The sequence below is a fragment of the Rissa tridactyla genome, chromosome 1 (genome assembly GCF_028500815.1).
Source record: "Rissa tridactyla isolate bRisTri1 chromosome 1, bRisTri1.patW.cur.20221130, whole genome shotgun sequence".
NCBI lineage: Eukaryota > Metazoa > Chordata > Aves > Charadriiformes > Laridae > Rissa > Rissa tridactyla.
Window position 1 is genome coordinate 81,772,305 of NC_071466.1, and position 14,847 is coordinate 81,787,151.

The 14,847-nt window shown below is 38.3% G+C and overlaps 1 protein-coding gene across 1 annotated transcript in view; it reads right to left on the reverse strand.

The window, feature by feature from the left end:
* Window positions 1-14,847, reverse strand: part of ANOS1 (anosmin 1) — a 149,990-nt gene that overhangs the window by 63,538 nt on the left and 71,605 nt on the right. The window contains exon 3 of the mRNA XM_054188862.1: window positions 2,410-2,472. Within this exon, the coding sequence (XP_054044837.1) occupies window positions 2,410-2,472 (63 nt within the window). The remainder of the gene's footprint in view (window positions 1-2,409; window positions 2,473-14,847) is intronic.

Consider the following 14,847-nt stretch of genomic DNA (forward strand, 5'->3'; position numbering starts at 1 on the left):
AATAGCATCTAGCACCCTGGAGAGAATATTGTGTGTGACATGGGGATTTCATCTCCTCTTTTATCTGACGCTTTATTTAGTTTGGCGCAAAAACAGCTAAAGTGATTCCCTTACAGTGATTGGTGGCACTGTAGATGGGCAACCCATGTAACACGTTATCTATAGCTTGCCTTTCTATCTCAGAGCAACCAAAAACCTTCCACTCTGACAGATCTGATTTATAGTTACCTAAGGCTACACAGGAATTATAACCCACTCTCCATCCAACTATTCATGCAACTTCTGCAACCTCCTTCCATATTCAAATGTTTTACTTTCTTATTTTTACTGTTCTCACATTTCTGGCGCAATGAGAAGGACTGCGTTATTATGGAGGCCCAGGTATTTCACTGACTATATGTCAGTTTATTCTCCAAAGCCACTGTGGTCCAAGAATGTGCCACCACGTTACGTCTCCCACCTTGTCCTACAGAACAGTCCAGAATTTTTGAATCAAGATTTTAAGGATGCATTTGGGTGTTACGGTTTAACGAACCTAAAGGCTGCCGAAATGAGCAGTCCTTATATCTCCTACTGACCCCAGTGATCCTTGGACATGCGCTCCTGCTTTTCTCCCCATTGGAATGCACCTGATCCCATGGTTAGCCAGTTAAGAAGCTAAGCCAGCAGGAAACTGAATTTATGGGCAAAAAAAGGAGTCAGGTAAACTGCCTCCTTTCCTTCTTCACACATAAGGTTCCTTTAACATTCGTACACCCAGTCAGTAGATTAGAAGTAACATACCAAGCAGGCATCTTGAGAAACACAGAGCTAAATTGTTGCTTCCAGATTTTTTGCAAAATACAAAAAAATTGAAAACAGTCTCAAAGGAAAGCAGCCTTGTTTAATTCAATCAAACAATGTCTATGGAGCATACGTGAGTCAGAGAGAAAGGAAAGTGGTCCTGTGCGCTTGTGTGTGTGTGTGTGTGAATCTAATTTCAAATCCTAAAACATCACAAATTTGCAGCTACTTAATTAAAAACTTTATAGCTCCCTGAGGCATAATACGTCCTCAAGGCTTCTCCTCCTCACCCTATTTCACAGCTCATTTTTCAGTTAGCTGCTAAATGTGCTGCTCTTCATTATGGGCCTTTGAAGTTCTAAATTTAGCTTCAACCAGAAAACACTAATCAAAGAGGGATGCTCACTGTTTTTAACTACAATAGAACAGTGTTCTACAAATGTTTTCCTTTTAAACCAATTTTATACGTATTTTCACCCATATCTGGAAACACACAGCCTGAGTGAGAAGTGATATACAAGAATGACATAAATTAGATCCACTAAAACTGCTTTATTATACGACCCTAGAGTTTTGTATATAAGCAAGCAGCAATTAATCTGGGTTAAAGAACTCTTACATGAGAAATTTTTACTTTGTCTTCTAATGTAACTACATAGATCAGTAATCCAGTAATCCCTATTTACACATAGTTGGATCTAAATTTTTTTTCAGCTGAAATTAAAGCTTTTCCTAATCATCTTCATGATGCTTAAAAACATTTAAACATAAGACATGTTCTTCTACCAGAAAAAGAATGCCCACAGTGATAAGGGCATTGATTCAGTATATCAGCAAGATCAATATATCAATTAAGGTCACTTCTATTTTCTAATAGGAAAATCCTTGAATACAGTTGTATCTTTATATCGATTTATTAAAATAAAGCAACTTTCTATTGAGATAATATTTCCATTCACTGAAGAACTGCTGAATTCCTCCAACTCATCAGAGGCATCCAATAAAAGCATCTCTTTTTTTGTACTAGTTTAACTGATCTAGGTTTGCTTATTCACAAGGTTATTCTGAAACATGATTCAGAAACAGTTTTCCAAAGACTTCTTCCTGAATAATTATGTATTTTGATAGTAGTTTTCTGAACTAGGACTCCACAACCCAGCTACTCCAAGAGAGATACTATTTTAGAAATCAGATTGACTTTCATATACAGGAAAGCCATCTTTTCCAGCTACCCTGCACAAGGATTTTCACACAATGACATTTTATTTTTTAAACACAGATACTCTTTCTTACTCATGGCCAGAAAAGATAGAAGGGCGGAAGGGCATGTGGTAGAAATAGCGTCTTACAGAAGGGACTTAACAGCACCTTGTGAGAGAAGCTGTGTAGGTGTGGCTGGATCCTGTCTTAAAACTTCAAGTTGAGATAAATGATTTTGTCAGAAAAAAAAAATCTTTTTTTAAAAACTCAAACTTAATATGGCTAAATTGTTTTATGCATATCCATTCGAATGATGACGAATGCTGTAAAAATCCTGTGTTTGTTAGCTGTCCCCTTGAAGCTAATACTCTAAATGAAAGCGACAGCTAGAACAAAGTGAGAAAGAGTGCCCTTGAGCTGACGTACCTCACAGAAGCTTTGGCAGTGGTTTTTCTTCAGGTCCCAGGACTCTTTGCAGGGCTCCAGGCACTAGGAAGAATCAGGAGGCAGAGAAATGTCAGGAAGAGAGAGAAAGAAAGAAACAACCACAAATGACCCCATTTCTTCTCCAGTTGTTTGTTTGGCCCATAAGAAGTTAATGATAGGCTTTAGAAATCCACTTCTCATGAGGATAAGATTGTGTCATTGAGTCATGGTGTCAGAGCAAGGTCATGCCAAGCCATGGTTAGATTACAAGAAATATTTGCAGTATTTCTTACTGTACAAGGCAATTGCCTCACTTGTTTATGTGCCATCCTATTTTCCGCCTTATTGAGTCTAGGTCCTAATACCATTTAACACCGTGTCACTGGATCACAGAGACAATGTCAAAAGCACTACTCGAAACTAAAGAAAGTTAAATCATCTCCTCGCTGACCAGCCCAAAGATTAGACAGGCACATTGCCTTCCCAAGCGAGAAACTATTTCACCAAGCTACGGAGTAAACTCAGCAGAGGTTTAACCACTATTCCTGTATAAATAGACAATGTTCACTGGTCTGTTAGCAAAACCACTTTATTTCAAGTACCATATTGTCATTTCTTCACCTTCAACCTCTACTGCAATGGTTATACACGGAGTTGAGATTCAAACTCTGCAAACCAGAGTCAAGCTTCACAGCAGAGCATAAGTTAAAAACACACTATTGAGAGCATTTACTGCAGCTGAAACATAAATTTAGGCTCATATTCAGGAACCTTTTATTTTCCTTTGTTACATATATGATCTAGGAAAATACAGGCATTGTATTGTTAGTAACACCTACTCCTTCTTTTAATGGTGGAAGATACTTATTGCACCAAAACCAAAGGCCTCTGACATACAATTTAGTATTTATGTAATTTGTTTCTCTTATACATACTATTAGATTGCATCCATATACATTTATGCTATTCAAAAACAAGCGTTAATACATATAGGCTGTATCTCAGCTGTCCAGCTATATCATTAATGTACTAAAAAAATTAGTGTTTTAAAAGTTAAGCATTTTTCTTACTAGCAACAAGGCCTGAAAAATGTAATAAAGCCATTAGTCACAGAGGTTACAGATTCTGGGAATGAAAAATACCACTGAAATATTGTCTCTATATGTATCTTGGTATTTTAGACTCAATTTCTAGCTCTTCAAAATTCACAATGTGCTGTATACAGAGTAATTAGAAGGATACATTATAAAATGTCACTGAAGTCAGTAAGTTTAATTAATTCCAGATTGTTGTTCCTCCTGTGGTATAGTTACTGCACATTTGAGCCCAATTCCACTGTCATGACAATTTTACAATTCTCCTAACTGTCTGATGGATTTAGCTCCAAATTACAGAGGTATAATTGGTGTAAAAATAAAATGGGCAACATTTTGATCACACTGGGACTTTGTCAGTGATCCCCAAGGCTGTCAGGATTTCCATATCCTTGCCTCCTCTGAATTCTTGCTTCACTGCTGCACAGCCACACAGAGTGCATCTAAACCAGCATACCCACAAACTTGAGATGACAACTAGGACCAAGTTCATGCTGACTGGACCACCTTCCTTGCTGGCTCTAGAGCAAAACAGTTTCCTTCTAGTGTACATAAATTTGTCTTTTTCCAGACACCTCAGCTTTCAAATAAACTCTGTGTCCTCATAAACTTTAGCCTGCCTGATTCTGTTAAACTTTATCATCCCATTTACATGTGTCACTCTGTGCTGTATCTTTTATCTGCAAAAAGTTGTGGGTTTTTTCTCATCTTTGACATGCTTTGCTATGAATGTGCATCAAGATGAGTCTACTGAAGAACATACATTTTGCAGTGCTCTGCAAGGTACTGTAGAAAAACATTTCACCCTCCACTCTGTATCTGTCTCCCCCATTTTTAGTACCTCTAGCCAAAGCAAGCACCAAGTTGAAAATTCTCTCAAGAAAATAACAAGTGACGTGTAGTATTCCTCAGGAGTTGATACTGGGACCTGCGCTGCTTAACATCTTTGTCAGCAACATGGACAATGGGATTGAGTGCACCCTCAGCAAGTTTGCCGACAACACCAAACTGTGTGGCGTGGTCAACATGCTGGAGGGAAGGGATGTCAACCAGAGAGAGAGGTGGGCCTGTGCAAATCTCACAAAATTCAACAAGGCCAAGTGCAAGTGGGTGCAAGTCCTGCACGTGGGTCGGGGCAATCCCAAGTACAAATACAGGTTGGGCAGAGAATGGATCGAGAGCAGCCCTGAGGAGAAGGAGTTGGGGGTGTTGGTTGATGAGAAGCTCAACACAAGCCGGCAACATGCACTTGCAGCCCAGAGAGCCAACTGTGTCCTGGGCTGCATCAAAAGCAGTGTGTCCAGCAGATCGAGGGACGTGATTCTGCCCCTCTACTCTGGTCTTGTGAGACCCCACCTGGAGTGCTGTGTCCAGCTCTGGAGCCCTAAGCACAGGAAAGACGTGGACCTGTTGGAGCACATCCAGAGGAGGGCCACAAAGATGATCAGAGGGCTGAAACACCTCTCCTATATGGACAGGCTGAGAGAGTTGGGGTTGTTCAGCCTGGAGAAGAGAAGGCTCCGGGGAGACCTTATAGCAGCCTTCCAGTACCTAAAGGGGGCCTACAAGAAAGATGGGGAGGGACTCTTGATCAGGGAGTGGAGCAATAGGACAAAGGGTAACGGTTTTAAACTGAAGGAGAGTAGATTTAGATGGGATATCAGGAAGAAATTCTTTACTGTGAGGGTGGTGAGGCACTGGAACAGGTGAATGCCCCATCCCTGGAAGTGTTCAAGGCCAGGCTGGATGGGGCTTTGAGCAACCTGGTCTGGTGGGAGGTGTCCCTGCCCATGGCAGGGGGGTTGGAACTAGGTGAGCTTTAAGGCCCCTTCCAACTCTAACCATTCTATGATTCTAGAAAAAGAAGAATCAGGCCTTACACAGACAGTAGCTGAACGCTTTCTGGCAGCTATCGTTCCGTGTATGATAAAAATTAAAGTCAAGAAAATGAGAGTCAGAACTAGTGGCAATAACATATGTTTTCTTAAATCCAAGTCTTCAGAGAATACCAAAAAAAAAGCATACATGTTAAAATTTAGAATTTGGATAATACATTTCTAATAATTTCAAGGTAACTCAGCAAAGGCCTGACCCAAAGCTCTCCCAGACCAACAGGAGTTATTTCACGGGTGTTTAGCTTAGCCTTAATGTCTGAAAGGAAAGCACACAGCATTTCTCACCAAAAAGAAGAGTTTCAAGGAAATACCTAAAACACCCGTGGGAAAACTATTCCCACCCAGCAGGTAAACACATCCAGGTTTTCTGGATTAGTGTAAATGCGTGTGCCTGTTATAAGGACACTGAAATCCTCTATCCAGGATAAGGACAAATCTAGGCCGAGCAGCAGCTTGCAGCTGGTTTGGGCTGTACTTTATGTAATAAAAAAATACCTTGCAGACACTACCACCCGCCCTTGGAAGCTAAGCTTAGGTATGTAGATGGCAGGCCACCAGCAGGCAGGAGGGCAGCAGTGAGGGAAGCGTCCTGGCAGTCCATTTTGTAGATGTCACTGGTCCCTTGGAGCCACCACTGACCGCTGCCTCGGCACCGCCGTAAAGGCTCCTCTACTGCTGGGGCGGGAAGAGATATGAAAGAGAGCATTGAACCAGTCATTACGGGACGGTGGCACCCTTCAGAAGATGATGGGTGTTAATCACACTGACTTTGCTAAATTGAATCCTCCTAAAGCACCTGTTTTTTCATCTCCTGTTGTTAGATCTGGAAGCTGTAGGCTTACTTTCTTCAGCCAGACTGCTGCAGAGTTTTTATTCAGTATTAATCAATTGCATCAAAAGCCAAAAGGAGTGCTAATAGAAAGCACCCCAGCATTTGCCATCATTCAAAATTGGTGTGTGTGGGCACATACAGACTCATACACATAAGTATAAATGTATCTATTAGATACTATTATAGATCCATTAATATCCAGACTGTATAGAATTAGGAACAAGGGCAAAGTACTGTTTCATTCAAGAAATAAGGATTACCATTGCTTTAAAATATTTTGGTTTATATTTTATTTCTTTTTTTTTTAAATTTGCGGTTAATTGTCCTGTTAGAGAAGTCTTTTTTGTTCTAATTTTTAAACTATAAACAAAGCAACTATGAGATTAGCATATGATGCATGCCATTTACATTAGTTAGTAAAGGGATTTTCAAAATAGTCCACCAACACTTAGGAGATGTTGCCTTTGACCCGAATGGAAGAGAGTTATACCAACACAGCAATTCTGAAATCTAATGAATTGCAAAACATCATTTAAGCATTGAAATAAATATTTATTCAAATCCTGTATATTTATTAAATATTATATTTAAATTAAATAACTGAATATGACATATTTATAACTATTTAAACAGTAAATTATTATTTATTTCAGAGTAGAAGAGTCTACCCACAGTATATTTGTCTAATAAGGCTTGTTCCTTCACGAAAGTGGAACCAAGTCATATGCAAACTGTTGCAAAAAGAATGAAATCAAAGTGTGATAACTGGAATATAATTATTCTTTTCATCATCATTCACCATTCCAGTTGCACACATCAGAAAGGTCAGAAACTAATGATTTATGTTTACAGTATATATTTAAGTGTTTTGCTATTCTAAGGTCTTTAATTAATGGAACTTAGATGGTTTTAAAAAAAAGGAAAAAACCACCTTTCACTGTACAGTCTCCCAAGAACTTGCCATGTCATAAAGACAAGTACCTGAAAAATGCATGTCCTTACTATCAGGCACGGAGCAGAGAACATTCTTGGGGTCAGTAATTTTACCAAAGTCAAAGGAGAATATAGTGTTCATCACTCTTACAGAGAACCATATTGTGACAGATACACTTGAATATACAACTGCGCCTGAAAAGAACTGCAAGAAAAGTGATTTTCAATCTGTAAATCTTAGCACAGTGGCAGTAAACACAATGCAAAACATAAACAGGCAGCACGAGAGAAATAACTGATTTTGAGATTTCTTTTTTAATCTACATCTGCTGTTTATCAATAGGAATAGAAATTGTTACTTTCTGTGTCTCAAAAACTGGACTGTGCGTTGTCTGAAGAACACAATTTTTTGGTTTCAGAACAGTAAATGCACAGTTGAATATTTATCCAGTCCAAATCAATTAATAGCATGCTAGCTTGGTATAACAATACTAGGTATTAGCAATATCACATCATAGAACATACTATCTTTTAAAGAGTTTGAACCACTACTTTTCTTCTTTACTATAAGAGTCATAAGGATGCGTTTAGTGAAACTATTTCTCATGATAAAACTGAGGAGACGCATCAGGAAGATTTATAATTTAAAAAATTTCGGCACATCAGTTACTAAAAAATATACTCTCCCATTAGTTCTGGATTATATTTTCCCAAAAGATCCATACACACAAAAAACAATCCTCAAATATTCTCGTCCTAGAAGATACATCTCATTTATTTAATGCCAAAGAGAAATATCAATATTTACACTACTGTTTGAATCAAAGACCAAATTAGATTGTTCAGCCTGATGCATGAGTCTGATTTGGTACTTCTGCACTTAGTAGGAGATGGTCTAAGCCTAAGAGCTATACGTACAAGGAAATAATTTAGCAGAATAAGAGAATATTAATTGTGCATAAAAGTAGGTAAGAATCACAACTCGTTAACAATTTGAATTGAAACATAAAAAAAACATCTTGGGATGGGACCAATCAATTCATCTGAAGGACTTTGCCTGCCTGCTTCAGGAATGAACATAATTTTTGTCAAATCATTTTATAAAATCTATTTATACATTTGCCTCTCAGCTTCCTGTGGTAATGCATGTCCTCATAAACTTTAAGATGTGTGCTTTCTTTCTATAGATTTAAGGCAACTTACTTGAATTCTGCATATAAAAATGAAAGAAGTGTTTGGTTACAAAACTGAAGTTAGACACACTTTTTTAAAGATCCCTGTTCTATTTTTTTTTTTTAATCTCCAGTTTAAATCTTTGACTGGCACTAAGGTGTGGGCTGCCTACCCACCCAGGACACACAGGTGTGACTGTTTTATAATATGCGTTACAAAATGAAAAGCTCAGGTAAACAGAACTACATACAGTGAGAATTTCAGGCACTTAGAGTGAGGAATCCTACAGAGACGAGTAAGCGAATCCAGAATTGTGACGCAAAAAACCCTTTTCTCATTTCCACACTGGATCATTCTCCATGCTCTCCAAAACCCATGCTTGACAGTTTGATTGATTCAGAGGCTTCATGTTGAGTAATGTTCCATGTGAGTGGTTCACTGGATCAGGGTATTGCACTCAAGCTTGTGGGCACCTTTCCTACTGACCAAGTGCACTGCAGCACTTCAGATATGAACCATTTCAGGTGCTCGTGCACCCTATCAGGTCAGGCACCCACAGTACACATCTATCTTGTTTAAAACAAACTCATCAAGGTAGAGATACACTAACTAATCAGTCCGTTCCTCAAGCCAAAAAAATCCGTGACCCCAGCGAGGAGCGTTCAACGGCAGAATCAGTACCTGTCGTATTAGCTTGTAGGTTGATACATGCTGCTTAAGAAGCCTCTGAACCTTTTGTGAGATCCATTTTAAACCGAGTCAGTCTCTTGCTTCTCCGCCTCTTTGGTGTCTCAGCAGACTGAACCACTGGAGCACGAATCATCAACTTTATAGAAACTTGGTGTGACATTTTAGCTCCTAAAATTCAGTTACATTTAATGTAGACTGGGAAAGGTTTAAGTATCTTTAAAACTTTGAAAGTCTAATAGGAACAACTATGAAACGTATTCTGTTATGTAAAATAGCAGTTGCATGTGGCTGCACGGAGTTACTCCTCCGTTCATGTCAAAGAGATTCTCATGAGAATTACACTAGCAATATATTTCCCCTGTAACTGAATAAACAAATGGGTTAAATGACAGAGAAAGGTTCCCTGTCTGTGTTGCCTGTTTTCCCTACTGTAGGTCAGTGAGCATCATGATTTGGTGAAAAGGAGCGATTTTGTATTCGAGGATCAAGTCTTAATTAAATTAGTTACAGTTGGGGTTATTCTGTGACATTATCATGTACACTGGGAACCCAGCTGATACTGTCTGAAAGTATTGCTAATTGTAGAGCTGGTTTTGAATGAAAGCCAGGTCTTAGATTTTAAATGGTCACTAAAGAATGTGCTACTTGGTTAGAGTGATCTGGGTCTTTAAAATCCCTTTAAGGAGCACTTCTTAGCCTTTCTTGAAATGTATTTTTTCTTGTTCTACACTGATGACATCCTGACGTGTACTGTGATGGGGTAGCTGACAAGGAACAGGTTACTAATGTGGAATTTGTTATCATCTGCAAGTACTAATTTATTCTAATTAATAAAAGTATATATATAGAAAGAATAAGAAAAATCTTTCACTTGTAATAAACATTCGGACGGTGCATCCTTGTGTTTTAGAACAGATGACCACTTTTGTATTTTCCAGAAGTCAGCTGCTCAGAAAAAAGTAACAACAAAATACCTGGTCCTGGCACTGAAACTAAGGCATTGATCTCTCTGTGGGAGATGTAGTTACAGCTACCTTAACTCTTCTGAATCCTCTTCAATTGTAAAGTAAAACAGTGCAGCACAAACCTCCAGGGTCCGACAGGAGCAAGCAGGGATTGACAGGGATACGGAACAGAAACCACATGGCCACATTCACATTATATCACATCACACAAGGGTCTAACTGCAGTGGTTGGGATCAATCTGAGGCTAACACCCCGAAAGACGTTTCTGCTTAATTCACATGTGACTTCACCCAGAGCAATTTGGTATTAAAGTACTAAAGGTTAAGTGATGAGAATACAGCATTTTGTGTTGAGTTCTAATATCAGAAAATAAGAGGGAAGATAAGCCATGCAGCAGTGATCTTAGTCAACAGGAATGAAAGCCGTATTTCCTGGCAGAACTTGCTACATCCTTTCTGAAAAGACTAGGAAAAGCTGTTTAACAAAGATCCAAGAAATATCAGTACATATCTAACTGAGATTTATTTTTAATAATTCTTATCTAAGAAGGATGTTGTATATAACTTGCAGGTGAAAAATGGAACTTAGGACACATCATTTGCTTTAGATAATTTTCCAGGAAATAGATTCTTTCTTTTCTCACTGGTTTTGTTTGGGTTTGGTTTGTTGGGTTTTTTTAATAAAAAGATGGTAAATGGCATCTTCCAAATATATTCTAAATACAAACCTACAAAGTGAGACCTTCCTTATCTGGCACCTTGAACTGAAGTCTCGAAAGATATGAACAACCCTTATTCACCTCAAAATGGTGTTGATACTGAAATAATTTTTACAATTACATTTCAAAACCAGCAGTACACGATTTTACTTCTGATTTCTTATCCAAGCAGTATGTTCTCAATTGTTTGTTGTAAATTGTTTCTGTAGATGGGATTGCCAGTGTCTTGGAACCGACCACTAAAACCTCCACTTCACCAAACCACGCAAAACACGGCTACAGTATCTTCCAATTACAAACTCTGAAGGACAAAGAAAAAAAGTAAAATATTCAAAATAATATTCAAATAAGTAAGAAAAGGACAGCATACTATTTCTCTGAAGCTGTATCTTACCGCTTAAACAGAGAGGTGGACAACCCTTGATTTCACCTTCTTTTACTCAGCCTCTTATGGTCTCAGACATACAGCCACTGAAGTTCTAGGTGCGACTGTCCTGTTACCAGCACTTTGGAGAGTGGTCTGGTCACTTGAATGGTCATTTCACGGGAAAATGAAACATTTCTGGGAAACTTTACTGGCTGCAAAGTTGAGCAGCACAGTTTAAACAGCTATAGCAAATAACTGCATTCGATGTGTATTTATTCTACTTGGGTGTGGGGGAACTAAAAGCACACACAGGGACATGTATTACTGCTCTCCACAGTTACGCAAACTTGCTAATATCAAATCAAGAGGTAAGGTAAAGGAAATATTTAGAAGTGTAATTTTTGGATATCTAACGAAAGCATCAGCTTGAAAAAATAATTTCCTTTTCTTAATTGCCTAGTTCACTTCAGTAGACAACATCAGGGATGCCAATACCACAATTTTATGTGTTAGCAATCTGATTCACTGAATGCCTATCAATACTCAAAGCAAATAAAGGAAGTCTTATGACTTAGGATCAGCATCAATATTTCCTGGAATAGAGATAGTTAAAGGGCTAGTCATATTATATTGGTTAAGTCTGTCCAGACCTTTGCGTATACAGAGCAGCATTACAGGCTTTGTTCCTAAAGTGGAGGCTCTGTTTCAAAATTCTGGAGAAAAATGCTGTTCTGACTGCACTGATCTCTGAAAATCCATCATTTCAAATCTCCATATGCTCCAACATCCTGCATTAGAGCACCAGAAAGACCAAGAGCCTTGCCAAGAACTTCAGGTCAAATTTTGTGGAAGTCCATGTAGCCTTTGCTATGAATTCCCAGAATTAAATAGAAAGTGAAAGCTACCTGAAAAGTTGCGCATGTACTGAAAGCAAGAAGCATTTAATGTGTTGGAAATGAAGGAACTGTTTGACATGAAATATTGGGAAAGTAAATTCCTATTAAAAAAAAAAGAAGCCATCATTGCACTGTAGCAGAAACACAGCATTTTAATCTTTGACTGAAAATAACTTTTAGCACTGACAGCTTGATATCTGTCTGTATGGCTTAGTTTTCTGGCATGTCAAACTTTGCCAGCAGAAGTGTTTGTTTGGAAGGACAGAAAAACAATCCTAGGATGCTTTTCATGTTTCTATTCTTTGTTACCAAATCAAAATCATGGCCATCGATGTCAACAGAAAACTGGCTCCCAAACATTAGCTTGTTCCAGACCAGTTCTTTTCAAAGTTTGTTTACAGGGTTTTGTACCAGAAGATGAAACTGAGACACGTACTTTCTTCCCTTTTTCCTCCCTCATAGCCTAGAGCTTAACACAGTCACCAAAAAACAACTTTGAGTTCTTATTTTGTCTGATTTTGAAAAATGGAATTGAACTTAAATCTTCTACATTCAAGATGAATCCCCTAAACTTTAAATATTTGCTGGAGCTTTCTCTCTCCTGTTGAAGCTGTTTTGTCTGGTATAAGCAATGAGTTCTTCTCTAGAGGAGAGCCTTAAATGTGAACCTCACCTTGAAGAGGCATGCCCTAGCAGCACTTTCTGATCCTCATTAAGTTCTTTTGAAGTGTTTCTAATAGGTACAAATATTTTTGTTATGTCTCAGTGCAGTAGCTATTCTACTACCGCTTCTTTGCTACAGAGATAATATTTTTCACACTTTCCTTTTTTCACATCTTTGTTTCCTCTACCAACCTACTCTGGCCTTAAAATTGTTGTTCCAATTATCCTAATTCAAACTGTTGCCTCAAAGGTAATTTTCCTATTCTTCCATCGCCTTACTTTTATGTGCTGCATCAGGTGCCAATTAGTTCTCTTTTTTCAAAACTATTTCTAGTCTTTATTCTAAATCTCCACATTCTGAGGTTTCACCTTTTAAGATATAAGCCGTAGCATTGACAAAATGCTATGAAGCAGCACGTCAAGCCTGGAGCACTAGTGTGCACACAAGATATATAGTGTTGCAAAGTGCAGAAATTATTTTAAATCAAATGAAGAGTGATACAGTCTAAAAAGTTTAAGAAGCTCTCCTCTAACAGACTTCTTTCTGATAGTGATAATAGCTTTAATTGCTTAGTGCCTTCCTGTGCGATTGCTTACGTATGGAATTCTTTGGTAGTGTAGCTGCCATATTAATGAATAATGAAATGAACTACCTGAATTAAAAAACAGTAGCAGTTTTGCTTCTCTGTCTGAACTTTCTTCCTTCCAACTGCAGTCCTGCAGTGCAGTTTACCAATAAACTGATTTATCATGTTTGCATCTGTTCCACCAGTCTATCACAGATCAGTCATGCCAACTCTTTCTTTCTGCTTTTAAAGCTTCTCCAAGATCGCGTTGATAACCTACAGAGTGAGCAACATGGCAGAAACTTTCCACTTGTAAGTCCCTACTGTTTCTAGATCACTGTTCCCTGCCACCCTTTCCATGCAGATCGGGTCCAAAGGAGGTAACCTAGTAAAAATGACTAATATTTAGTGCTAACAATATGGGTCTGCAAAACGTAACAGCTTTTCCTTTCCAGATATTAAAACTGCGAATGGGCTTTCACAATGTGTTTCTAGCAGTAGCGATAGTGATCAGATGATGGATAACTTTACAGCTGCACTCAATGATTTTAAAGGTCTTTTCCAACCTAAATGATTCTGTGATTCTATGAAAAGAAACCCATCTTACATTCTACAATGTCTTTCTCAGAAACTGCCTTTTCATTTCCCAATAGTTGACTATTTGCTTTAGTTATTACATAATACTTTTAAAATAAAAGTGAGCATAAATATTTTGACATTTTATATATGCACAGAATTTTCATTTGGAAAACATGATTCTTTTAATCTCAAACAGACAAGGGAAAGCCTTTTCAAGCTGGCACTTTCCCCTTCCAATCTGTTACAAGGCAGCCTCAGATAACCACACACAGTCTTGTTATAAACACCATCTTGCTATGCAACTTAAAGTGTCTGTCAGAAAGTCAAGTTTTTTGTTGCTTTTTTATAAATGAGTTAAACTAGTACACTCTTCTGATAACAGATGACTCTCCTTATACATCACCCTGCAAATTCACACATACATTTCTGAATGAAAGAGCCGCAACTAAACGTTCTTTTTGCTTGTATCCACCACAGGACTATGGTTTTATAGACCACCTAATAATCAGAGACGACAAAAAAAAAGGGGGGCCCTCTTTGTCTAAATCGTTACTTTGTTTCTCTCCCCTGGCTTTCTGTTTCCCTCCCAGCACTACCATCACCATCAGAAACGACATATTCCGCATTACTAAACAGCAAGAGCCATAGGGCTTTTCACTTCTAATTTCACGCCATAATAAAATGCAGTGGTTGTTTCACTGGGGGACCTGAAAAGCCTTCCTTTGTGAGGCTTGTTTGACGGTCAGGTTAAGTATCACACTCTGGCAGCAGGCATCTGTGCGTGCCGCTTCACGCAGTTATGGCAAGGGGGGAGGAAACAGAACTGAAAAATGAAAAGGAGTTTGTCTTGAAAAAAATATTCATCCCCTACTCTGAAGCAAGCCATTTACGTTCTATTGCTTGGCCCAAATATTTTTAAATATATCTGCTGTCTGCCTCATCGATAAACCAATCGATCTAATAATAGCAAGTCTAGAAAGTTTTCAGTGTCCTCAGAGTTACACTTGTTGCCTTAATGGAAAAATCTATTGACCTGAAGTGGGCAGATGATACAAATTTGTGTAGG